A 13,037-nucleotide genomic window follows, 5' to 3' on the forward strand; every position below is an offset into this window, starting at 1 on the left:
TCATCACAAGAGTAATTTTCTAAAAAAACAAAGTTCATTATGAACTCTCTTTTTGAACGCAAAACAATGAAAGCTCTGTCATAACTTTCAGCTGGAAAGGAACTACATTACTTGCAAAAAAATTCGGACGTTAAAATTTCGGACGTTTTATTTCGGACGTTTAATTTTTGGACACTTTTTCCCTCATTTCGGACATCTTTCGGACAAGCAGTTCGGACACTGCGCTGAAACATCCCTAAAGTAAATTTACGACTAAAAACATGAATTAGACTGAAATAAAATCTGTGAAAATGATAGTTTCGCTGTACCCTCAAGGTTTTACAGCAGGATACACCAACGAGAAAATAACACAAACTCAATCAAGCTTATGCCTCAAGCTGCGTCTCAAATATTTTCCTTTCCAGTGATAAAAAAAACAAAAAACAAAAAACAAAAACGACTGAGCAAAGCCGTCTAATCCGAATTCCAGCCATATCATGTACTCGGGCTTTGAATATGTGATGCCGTCGCCCAGAAAGTCCTTTTAAAGTTTTATACTATACTGTAAAAAATTTCGGACGTTTAAAATTTCAGACGCTTAAAAATTTCGGACGGTTTTATTTTCAGACACTATTTCGTCCGAAGAAATTGTCCGGAATTTTTTGCAAGTAATGTACATTTCAGAAGGAAATTTTGTACAACGTAACCTTAATTGACCGTACGTACGTGCACTGAATCTCCGAGACGTTTATTCTGTTATTGGAGTGTACGTGCGCTCCTCTCACGACAACGTGCGTGAAGATCCAATATCGATAAAAACATAACGAATATAGATATTGGTTGAGAAAAACATCGGTAATGGTTAATCATCTATGACTTAATAATCCCTTTCCCACTCAGAGATTCAATCAAAGGCAAAGCGGAAGGTTAAATTTAGGTAAAAGTTACCTTACACAGTATGTTCGTAAAATAAACGTAAAGGCTCTTAAATCATTTTCACTTTAATGAGAAGGCTTAACTTCGGGTAAGAATGGGATTAACTCCGGTCTTTATTTCAGCCCTGCAAGCTTTTATATGAATGGTGAAACCTCTGGATTTTATAGTCGGTCGTAAAACTAACAGAATTACGATCAATAGAACCAGTTGTACAGCATGATAAACAGGTCTGCAGAATAATACCACTCTGATAGCTACCACACTTAGGATTTTGATTTATCCCCGAGTCAAAATAAGTGTAAATTATATTTTATTACGCATTCCATTGTCTCACTTAAGAGCAAAAGTGTTGAGTACTAAAAATTAAATCTGCCCGCCATAATTCTATGTACAGATCGACGTAACGGCGCAATGTATGCTTTTGTCATCCGGATTTGCACAGGTGACACAGCGACACACGCATAAAAGCAAACACAAACAAAATTGAAAGAAAGATTTATTTTGTTACTTGCATTGACCACCTCCATTTTAAAAGCAAAATCTTCCAGGTGCAAATGAATTGCCCAAATTTTAATTTAATTTATCTCCGTGATTAAGTGGGCGTTTCACAAGGGGTCCTAGGAGAGGTTGATACCCTAATTGGAGTAGGAGATAAAAAACAGAACGCGGAGCCCTGAAGTAAGTAAGTTAATTTCATTCCATATACATGCTTTATTTCAACGATAATTTATCTTAAGTTATTTTTACACGGATCTTTACTGCACATAGGCAGAATGTAATAAATATGATTTAGTCATTTAACCACGTTTTGCGAAACAAACGTGACATGATCTAGGCCTTATTAGGTGGGTTCAAACAAAACCGCCTAACGTTCATGGAAATTTAAGTTTAGACTAACATTGGGGTGTACAACTTGTGTTACGCGCTCAACTTCTCAGCCGGTCGATATTTAAAAAATAGGCGATTTACACGAAGATGCTATTTTTCTACGACTACCAGAACCCTCTTCGTTTTTCCTTTCTTAGGCCGGGCTGTTTACATGGAGGGAGGAAGATCCTAATACTAGAAGGATCCTAGAAGGCGGATCATCCTACCGCCATATGTTTTCTACATTCAGTTCACATGCAAAAGGTTGTACTTCGCCTCAGTGCTAGGATCTTTATAGCGATAGGATCTCCCTAGCTGAGAATGAGATTGGAAGATCCTGACACTGGGAAGATCCTAGCACCATGTAAACTACGTTCGCTCGGAGAGTCCTAGTACTAGGACAAGAAAAACAAACATGGCGGCGGCCGGGCGTTTAGCAGCTAAACACCTGCGACAATTTCGTCTTGCTTTCTTTCTCCACTTACTAACCACCCCGACCAAAATTTCTGCATGTAAGCCAAACGAAAAGTTGTTTCGTCTTCTAGGATCTTCCTCCTTGCATGTAAACAACCCCTTATTTAAATTTTGTAATCCCAGTGAGGCTTAGATACCAATATCCCTAATTTGGAAGAGAAAACAATAAACTGAAGGATTCTGGTGATTGTAGAAAATGACGCCTTTTGTTACCTTTCACCTGGATGTCATGCACGTTCGACTCACAAAGCTTATGTCAGTGTTAAATAATGGAAAAAAAACCCTTCTGCCTTTAGTTCATCTAAGGCGAATGGTCATAGGATATGTGTGAAAAATAGACCTTGTCAATTCTATTGATCTCCATGCGTTTGCCTAACAACGGAGATACAGTGTTACGGAAGTTTGTGCAATGGACCTCGATCTGTTCAAAGGTAGGTGATCTACGTCGTAGCGTCCGCCATCATGTTGTTCCTCTTCGACTGGGAACTTTGCTTCACATTTAATTTCTCTCCAGTGAGGACCGGCGATATACTGCTGGGGGTAACCCTGCAATAAATTATCTTCCCATCCGGGGATGGTAGCAATACTCCTAGTTGTCTAGTTGCTAGTGGCCGCATGCAGGCCCACCCGGCCTGTGAGTCGTGTGCAACCGAGTTGCCATTGTTTCGTCCTGAAAACAAGCCGTACATCTGGCGAATAACAGGCAGTACTGGAGCTCTACGAAGACCTTGTTAGGTGCGGATTCGTAGACCGATTAATGCATTGATTTTGAGCTTGACTCCATGTCCCCAAGCTATCATCGAGGACACAATTTATTCTTTCGCCAGGACTTGATTAGCCGACTAACCTCCTTACGAAACTTCTTACTCCGCACACCATAGATAAAAGGATTCAAAACGGCATTCAAGTAGTACACAGAGTTAATCCAGAACTGCATTCTGGGATATATCCAATCCTTTTGTCGAACCACAGAGTAAAACACCACCGAGGGGAGCCAGCAGAGCATATACACACCCAAAACTATAGCCATTGTCTTGGCAGACTTTCGCTCCCAGGGCATGCGCAGTGCGGAAGACCGCTGGAGATCCGGGTGTTGCGCATAGGTTGCAGCGATTTTTCTCTCGTGTTTTAAGGCAATAGAGAAAATATAAGTATAAAGAAAAAACGTTAACAGCATCAGAAATATAATGAGTACATTCACGACGTAAACCATTTTCAACCCGAAGAAAACACCAGTAATCAGCACGCCTGTCAACCAACTTAACGCAACACAACCTTTTGCCCGCAGTCTTGTAAACAGAGATCGGTAACGAAATGGGAACGCAATGGCGATGAAACGTTCCACAGAGATCACTACTAAACTCATTGCGGCAGCCGCAACCAAAAACTGAGCAAGCATTTGATGCAGAAGGACAAACGTATGATGAACATGACAGTATCCCATTCTATTGCACACGTGACGGTAAATATCGCCTGGTATCAACAATGATGCAGTGAGGAGATCCACCGCGGCCAAATTTGCGATTAAGATATTCGACACAGTTGAGAATCGAATCTGTACAAATATCACTGTTAATACAAGGAGATTACCAAGCGTTCCGGCGATTGAAATTGTTCCATTGACAACGACGACTGTTATACCAATAAATAAACTAGGCGTGTAATGAAAATCGTCATCTGTAGTAGACAAGACCGTTGAGTTTGAGGACATCCTGTCGGGATTTTGCTGACCAGTGATCTAAAAGTGGGATCCAGAGGAGAAAAAAAAACATTTAGAAATTGGAGGGGACGCAACACGGCATAAACCCTATGCCAAACATGGCTGAATTTTAATATTCTTTTGTTTGCATTCGAATAAGCCTCTGACTAGCCTCGTTCTTGAGTTCAAAAATAAAAAAGGATATTTTACCTTGAACGAGGCTAGTAGGGCTAATTTCAATGCAGACGAAAGAATATTAAAGGCCAGTCATTTTTGCTTGAGCAGGAGCCTATGGCTTGACGTGTATACTCCATTTCCAAGTTGCTTGAACCTCATTATGAAAGCGAGGCTTAGTGCAGTTTTAGTATGAAGGTTAGTGTTTATTCACATGCTGGACGCAGCCTCGCTTTCAAAATGAGGTTCAAGGCAAAGCCTAAATGGAGACTGGGGACCAGTTTTTCAATTTTCATTTAATCAGAAACTGGAGCCCATCACAAGGAAGATCACATTAAAATTACCCAGTTTACCAAGCTTGAGGTACTGTCCGATTGCAACCATGTAAGAAACCTTTCAAACATCGGAAAAATTACATACTTCAGTTGCATGGATTTGGGGGAAGCCAACGCAGAATTAGAGACATTTGTATGGAATTTGGGCGAACTTTGACAGGGCACAGCCTGGTTACTACACAATGAAGCGTAACCATACTAGGTAAACTTACTAATTTTTATGCGATGTTTCTGACGATAGAGTTCATTTCTTTATATGACGCAATTTGAACAATGTTTGAACTTGGGCCCAGTCCCTTTATGAACCTCTGAGCGGATAATTAAGAGATTTTTATAAGGACTTTGGAAAAAACATGGTATAAATAAACCACCCCCAAAAAAATCAGTTCCCTGTTGCATTTGCGGTAGACTACAAAACACTCCTTTTTTCTTTCTTAAAATTGACGGGGGTAGGCGCGGGTCACTGATAATGCAAACTCGCGCGGCGCGAAGCACCGAAAGCGCGAACCTCACACTCCCGGGGAAGAGCTTGAGTCTCGCTTTACATCTCGTCGCCGTTCTAGACTTTCCGTTCGAAAGATACGGACTGTTTTGCGGTTCAAAATTTGTGGCGCCATTACTTTTGTAGTTAACTATTCTACCCTTGATAGCAAAATCACGGCGGCAAAAAAAGTAATAAATAATGACAACAACAATAATGATGATGATGATGATGATGATGATGGTGATGATGATGATGATGATGATGATGATGATCACAGAAAACTTTATATGCCTGGTTTGAATGTTTTGGAAGTGAGTCATCATTTTGTGGCAAGGAAGATTTTACGGTCATGCAAGAGTTCTTTCTTGTCGGCAGGTTAGGATGCTATAAATGTATGCTTTTAACTCTTCTTTTTTACCATTTGTTTGTTTCTCCAACGCGGGTTCTACTTGATATTGCTTGAGTAGTCAGGAATTTTATTTTAGCTGATATTAAGGCATTTTTTTTGGGTGGCAAGCCGCCAAACACTAAGCTACTTCATAAATAATGCGTTTTCTTCACTTCTCTATCTTTTTTTTCAATTGTTGTTATTGCTACAGGTCAAAAGTGGCTCGTAATGGTGATGGAAAACGAAAAAGAATTTCAAAAAAAGCAATTCACACGGATTAAAGGGGCACTGCCAAGAGATTTTGCTGTTTTGGGGTCAAAAGTGTTCAAATATTGGATAAAGAACCTTGTTTTGTTCCAACTTGAAATTGCTCTTAGAGCACCGGAAGGAAAGTGGTAAGTGATTACTCCAAGGTAGAACAAACTATGAGTATTTAGAAAATTTCTACAAAATACACAGGAAGACTTTGAAAAACTTGGACAATTTTCAACGGTGATAATCCATTTTCATCCTAGCCATCCTTAGCCAAAGATAACTAATATTAGTTCCTGTGCACTAGTAGGGCAATTGCAAACAAAACTAAACCGTTATTTTACGTTTCCATCGATACAAATGTGTTTTTTGGCAATGCAATGGAAAGTGAACTTACTGGAAGCTGTTTACATGGTGGGAGGAAGATCTTAGAAAGCGGATCATCCTAGCGCCATATGTTTTCTGTATTCAGTTTACATGCAAAAGGTTGTACTTAAGCTTGGCCCTAGCGATAGGATCTTCCTAACTGAGAGATAGGAAGATCCTAGCACCATGTAATCTACCTTTGCTCGGAAGGTCCTAGTACTAGGGACTAAAAACAAACATGGCGGCGGCCAGGCGTTTAACTTCTAAAGGCCGACAATTTTCCTTCTTTTTCTTCTCCACTTGGTAGCCACCCCGACCGAAATTTCTTATGTAAACCAAATGAAAGTTGTTTTGCATTCTAGGATTTTCCTAATGCTAAGGGCCTTAAAAATAGGTGATATTGTCTCTTAAACTACTCATCTGGATCGATTTTCTATTTCCTTGGCAACCAATTAACCAACCAACCTCAACAGCTTCCTTACAAAAAGGAATAATTATCCAGCCAACCTTGGAAAACTGGCTTTGCGAGTTATTGTTACGTTTGTTAGGTTTTTTTTTAGAAGTAATCTCAGATTACTTAAATGCTACATGTACTTGCATAGCCCATTCGCTCTGACGAAAGACTAGCGCTTAAAACATCAGCTATCGAATCTCTTTACGGTGACCAATCTACCTCATCAACTCAATTGATAAAACACTGAAAATATTCCTAGCTATAATATCGGCCTGACTGCGAGATTTCTGTCGGGTGTTCTGCGGTTAATTAGAAATTTCAATTACATTTCGAAATAGTTTCTGTTGTATTTTGATGTTGTATCACATGCACTTCAACAGGTTCAGTTTTGGCTGGAGTAGTGTTCCACGCAATGCCTGAGTTGATTTAACTCTTCAACAAACTCAGTATATTACGTACGGAAATGAGAAGCTAATAGAACGCACTTTCTATAAACTAGCGGTCATGTGTTCGGAACGAAGATTGCCAACGAAATTTGCAGCTTTATATATTGATGACTTCTGAATAATTTTGCTGCTTTATGGTATCATAAAGGCTAACGTGTTCATGTAGGATAAGAATTGAGAAATTATAAGTTTGTCACTGCTTACATGTTCTATTGTGTCTTCTCGCACTGCGCTCCAGCAAAATTTGAGCCACTATCGATCCGCTTCGACTTTGTATGTTTAATCCACTCTGTGGGAGACTCACAGTTCGATCAAGTTGTTTCAAGCCCGCATTTTGCTTCTCTTAAGACAGAGGTCAGCACCTTTAATTTCCTCAATGTGAAACCAATTCCATCAGTTTTAAGACACACTCTTCCCTCGTGTCACAAAACATTCACCATTTTAGTTTTTATTTCAAGTTCGGTAACAATACATTGCGCAACCAAATAATTAATTAAAACATGAACGGAGCCGAAATGGTGCACTGCCCAAAACGGACGAAAAATTCCTCAAAGGATCCCACTTGGCTACACAGGAAACTCATGAAATCATAGGAACTCCACCGCATTATAACGCGTTCTCCTTCGTTGAACGCAAATGCTAACTGACATTATTATATTTATACAGTTTTTTTTATTTCACTTTTTCTCGTGCGTGTAATTGAGAACATTAAGCCCAAAATGCGTTCTTTTGCTATGATTGTCAGCAACAAATGATTGATATTGTTTAACGACAAGGTTCAGTCCTTGTGATGTGGCCATTAGACAACGATTAAGAATTTAAATAGGTAATCGTGGAGGCGTAAAGTGGGCAAGCCATATCTAAGCAGAAATGGGAAGGAACTTCAGAAAGCTTTCTTCCGCGATGATAAGCATTAACTTCAACATTCCGTGTGCTATAATTCCAAACAAAACATAAATAGTTTATTTCGAGTTTTTTATATCCTTAAAAGAAAACAGAACAAGAATATTTCTTTTGTTATATTATACCACTTCATGCAAGTAATTAGGAAATATTCAAATAATACGACAAGACTCATTTAAGTAACTGGCTGCTCTAGAAGCACCGAGAATAGTGGACGAATTAAGAATTCGAGTTCTAGAAAAAAGGAATAAAAACTGAGATGATAATAGAGTCTTTAACAAGCGCTGATTCTAACAGCAATATAAATGGTCAAGCTGACTATTTTGGTCATCAAGTTAATTTTTGTGCTTGATGGTTAATATAAGGGTGCCTTCGATCGCGACCCTATTCTGGAATAGGAATACATACAAATGAATGATATCAAGCAATCCCTCATAAGGTCGTCTTTGAAATTACTGGAGTACAAAATGGCTCTTAAATTATCATGTGTAAGCCAAAGTTTGCAGAAATTTTTTCCCAAATTTACTTAAAAAGAGACATCTAACAGCTGCTCCACTTGTTCTTATTCCGGAAAACGGTCAATCGAACGCAACTTACAAGATGGCTTGCAAGCCTTAATATTCTGCTTGGTTGTTAAGGTAGCGTTTTGTTTGCTATCAGTAAATTCTCATCGTTATATAGTTAATCCTTCTCTTTGGGTTTCGAGCGCGGAGGTTCTTTCCGTGATATCGCTTGGGTAGTCAACAAGATTTTTTTAGCTGATATAAATAATTCCTTTTCAGAAACCGCCAAGAAAAAAAAGCTTCCTCTTTTCGCAGGTTTTTCCTTTCTTCTTAAATGGTCGTACCGAAACAGAGTTTTGTTCGTGAAAGCTTAAAAAGTAATTATCCCTCGAATTAACTATTTTCGACCGATTTTGCTTTGCCTGACAACCAACCACGCACAGAAAACTCCCCTTTTAAAGTTCTACATTCAAAAAGAAGACAATGTCCAACCAAACTTGAATTTACAGAACAAGTTTAACCAGTTATTGTGGGGAAAGGTGTGCTATCTAATAGCAGTGTTCTCGTATAGTTCAGTCTTTTAAAGAAATTCTCGAAAATCGTGGAACGTTCTGTTTTTCTATTGTCGATCCAGCGTTAAGTGATTGATATTGTTTGATTACAAGGTTCACCCCTTGTAATGTGGTAATTAGACGAGTATTGAAGTGGCTATTATAAATTGTAGGAGTGTGAAGTAAGCAAGCCATATCTGGCAAAAACGTGAAGGAACTTGTCACTGTTTTCACTACCGAAAACTTAACATCCCATGCGTTACATTTTCAACGAAACTAAAACGAGCTTAATTTGTTTCGATTTTCCCTACCTTAAATGAAAACGGAAAGAGAATATTTATGGTATGTTTATATGATATTACTGTATGTTTGTACCTAGGAAACATTTGAATATAAAGCATCAATTGAAGCATTCATGTAAACTGCGTCTAGAATCATCAGGAATACTGAGGCCGAGGATTTAAGTGTTCGAGATCTTAAAAAATAGGGAGGTCGGGCTTAAGAACAACTGATTCAAGTCACGATTAAGCTGACTGATCTCGGATTTTTTAGCTTGTACGCAATGATTTTATTATTCAGCCCAAGTACTGGTCTTAGTAAAATCATTCTCCGCTTATGAGCGACTGAAGGTGAAAAACGGTTAAGCTTGGTTTTCATTAGCAACTATAGCCTAAATGGACCATATTCCAAGTGAAAACGGGCTCGACACAACCATGATTATAAAAGCAAGGACCAACCCGCAAGAATCTGAGAAAAGTTTTCTTTTTCCTTGTCCCAGGCGCCAATTCTGAACACTTGGTTTACATCTTTGTTTCTGTTACTTCGTGCTTATGTTCATGCTTGCGATTGGATTACTGTCTCTGTACAACTTAGAAAGGCCTTTATAAAACGGCTTTGCGTTTGGCCTTGAGTCGCCGTATAATAATTGAAAACCAGGACTTACAGTTATCAGATAGGGATATTTCTTTACCGCTCTCCAACTCAGATCCACTAGCTGATGACTCAGTTTGGCTGACACCGATTTGCTCGAAAACTTTGAACGAGAACTGAAGAATGCTTAGACCGCGGCGACGACTCCGTGACGGCGTTGAAGTCTTATACTTTTCTTTTTTATTCTACCTAGCTGTTTTACCAGGAGTCGTTACCAAGACTACTGCTGTTGTGTATATATTTCGACAAGAAAATTGGGCCGGCGACGCGAATCGACAATGATAAATTGGACATGTCAATGAGAAGTGGCAAAGGCCTACAGCACTACCATGAACTAAACGCACCGTAAATTGAACTTACCTTCATCAAGTTATTCACGTAGCGAAAGAATCAAACTCAGTTGCTCCTCTCTCCCCTCACTGTATGTTTCTGTTTCATGAAAGTGGGCTGTCACGAGAGTTCAACTATAATGTACACTTAGCCTCGCTAGATTTTTTCATCTTCGTGCGACTCCTGCAACGCAGCACGGAAATTTACGACAACACTGTATTCTGGCGGATGTGATATCGTAAGTATACGGTTCGGTGATTACTTTATGACGATTTTAAGCCCACTGATATTTCAGTTTACTCGTCATCGCAAAGCGATTGATTATTAAAACGAGGACCATTTCTGTTTCGATATATTTGACATTTCCTGACCTCGAAAACATTTGTCACTTTGTTTCTAATAATATTGAAAATTAGAGTAAAATATCAAGGTTTATCTTTTCTTTGCACGCCACTTCAGTTTTTGTTACTTATAAAACATGTGGCCACGCACCGGAACGAAACTGAGCTATTTCGAGCCTGAAAAAAAATTTAAATTTGAATTGAAAATTTGAGGTCATACCTAGAAGTGGTAATATCAACAGGACATTAAAAGCATGTTTATTTTTTTGTTCTGCAATGTAGTGCTTAAAATAATAAATATTGGCGCTATCAAGTATCCAGAAAAGTTCTCTTCCATTCAGTGTCCATCAAACTTGAACATGCACATATTCGTACGTGCTATTTTTACAAATGAGAAAAATTCTTGAACAATGATGCCAACCCTTCCTTGAACAATACTTGAATATTACGGCGGATGCGGTAAGAATTATAAAGCTGCTTTTCAAGCTAAAATGGGAAAGTTATAACCCCAAAACGCTATTTTAAAAATGATATTTTTAAAATTAGTAATAACCAAACCAGTAGTTTTTTTTTTTTGCTTGCCCTGATTGGCTACTCAAACTGCGGATGGTATTTGCTATTCTTTTCCGGAACGAGGTCGACCATCAACAGTTATTTCCATAGAGTTAGAGTTATTTATGTGGAGTTGTGACAAAGAGTTAATTCAAGATTTTGGTCTTTAAGTATGCCATAATTTTGAATTCAAGATTTTGGAAGGCCAAAATCCTGAATCTTGAAATCCTGAACAAGGACTAGCATAAAAAAAAACAAACAAAAAAAAAACAACAACCAACTCAGCCCCCATAAACTACGGGAATCGAACCCGACCAAATTGGTGGGAGGCACAAGTCACCTACCACTTTATCATTGCACCATCGGCTGCTTCGCCTCGATAAAAGATAAATCAAAGTGCTCACGGTTTTAAGCGCAGAATCCGCAAACGCTGCAGTACGCCGTATCCCAGCCAGATATTTTAGCCAGTAAAAAAGGCGCCTACTTTTTACTTCCGGCAAAACCTTTGCGTGCTCTTAAAAAAAAAAACAGCTGAACTCTCAACCAAAGTCAATCGACAAGCCCTTATTGTTGAATGACTTTGCCTCTGTACGTGCTTAACAACGGTGGAAAAATGGAAGAGAAGAGGATGTTTTCTTTTTCAATATTTTTATTTACTCACGGACTCAAGGATTGGTCACGTCCTGGCAGAGTTGTCTTCTTAAAACGCGTGTTCTTGTGCACGTGACAAGTTGCTGCACAACAATTGGCGTATCGAGTCTTAATTCCTTTTCAACTGAAAATAAAATTTTTTGAACAATATTTTTATAACTGGCACCATTTCAAACAAATTTGTATACTAAAATTAATTTTATAAGAATAGCGCATCATTTCGCTTTCTTGAAAAATTTCAGTTGTGTTGTCAACAAGCCTTGAGGGGTGGATCCTTTTATACAAAACATGATAACCGAAATTAATTTCGCCACAGTAAAAATTGACTGTAGGTTCGACTGCATCTCACGCTGGATGAATTGCATCTTGTTTAGAAAAAATTCCCGGGATGTAAGAGTCAATTGAAATGCGACAAGTACTTTCTTGACTACCTTGCGAAATAGTTTGAAACGTTTCCACATCCCAACTCGAACAACTTCGAAGTTTACAAATCTTTCAGCTATCGCGCGTACGTGTCATCACGATCTGTGATAGAATCGTTGAGAGTTGTTTTACCTCAATTACAAAGCGAATAAAAGGATATGCTGACGCTTCATGTGTTTCAAAAAACTCATTGAGATTGAAATTATTAACCGGTTTGACCTCGAAACCTTGGGATCAGACGATAACTATGCACCGCGTTCGCCAATGGCACGGTTGCGTTTTTCGTCCATCGCGGTAAATTCGTAACAGTTCAGTTAACATCAGCAAAGTCGAGGTTTTAATGTTTCTTATGCACGAATAGCTTCAAACGGTATAATCTTAGTATCAGGCCTTTACTGTATATTTTAAACTATTCTGTACGCAAAACCGAAGTTAGTGTAGAAATCGTACTAAAATTGCCCGCGGTGTAATCCCCGGCTTCTGTCGAGGTCGGTGGGTCGATTTTCAATGATTCGGTAATTTGACAAGGTACTGTAATGGTGGAGCTGGTTAAATAACGTCTCTGAACAATCTAGTAAGCAAAAGCTACTTACAGTTGTAGCAGAAGTACGTGTAGTAGCGACAAACCTGGTATCTATTTTTCCTGTTGCTGCCAGCTACGTACGTTCTTTCTCGTCTTTGGCGCGAGGCAGAGATGATCGGTCCCAAGCCTCAGACAGGCAGCTTGGCTCGCTAGATTAGGACTGGGAACGAGGCAGAGTTTTTTTCAGCCTAATGGGTAGGATAAAGCTTGCGTTCTGATAGGTTGATCAGTGCGCATGCACATCCACAAATTCTCTGCAAAACTTGCAACATGAGTCCTCCAAACCCGACACTTCTCTCCCCCTCCCCCACCCCTCCACAACCGCAGATCTCAAGGAGTCCACGGACGCAAAAGACCGAGGGCGAAAGAACAACTGGTTGGCATAGCTGTACAAAACAAATCGCTCAAGACTGAAT

At 39.1% G+C, this 13,037-nt stretch overlaps 1 protein-coding gene across 2 annotated transcripts; it reads right to left on the reverse strand.

Annotated features, from left to right (window-relative positions):
• Positions 1 to 1,394: 1,394 nt before the first annotated feature.
• On the reverse strand, positions 1,395 to 12,716 carry LOC146451272 (beta-1 adrenergic receptor-like). Of its 2 annotated transcripts, none has more exons than XM_085099445.1 (2): positions 12,632 to 12,716; positions 1,395 to 3,994 (listed from the first exon to the last, which is right to left on the reverse strand). In XM_085099445.1, the coding sequence occupies exon 2, from the start codon at positions 3,965 to 3,967 to the stop codon at positions 3,053 to 3,055; it is 915 nt and encodes a 304-aa protein (XP_084955571.1). In that variant the 5' UTR covers positions 3,968 to 3,994; positions 12,632 to 12,716; the 3' UTR covers positions 1,395 to 3,052. The 2 variants fall into 2 exon arrangements, with proteins under 2 accessions (XP_084955571.1, XP_084955570.1); XM_085099444.1 differs by lacking the exon at positions 12,632 to 12,716 and adding an exon at positions 10,102 to 10,600.
• Between the last annotated feature and the right edge of the window lie 321 nt (positions 12,717 to 13,037).

This window comes from Pavona decussata, unplaced genomic scaffold (genome assembly GCF_977016875.1).
Source record: "Pavona decussata unplaced genomic scaffold, jaPavDecu1.1 SCAFFOLD_391, whole genome shotgun sequence".
NCBI lineage: Eukaryota > Metazoa > Cnidaria > Anthozoa > Scleractinia > Agariciidae > Pavona > Pavona decussata.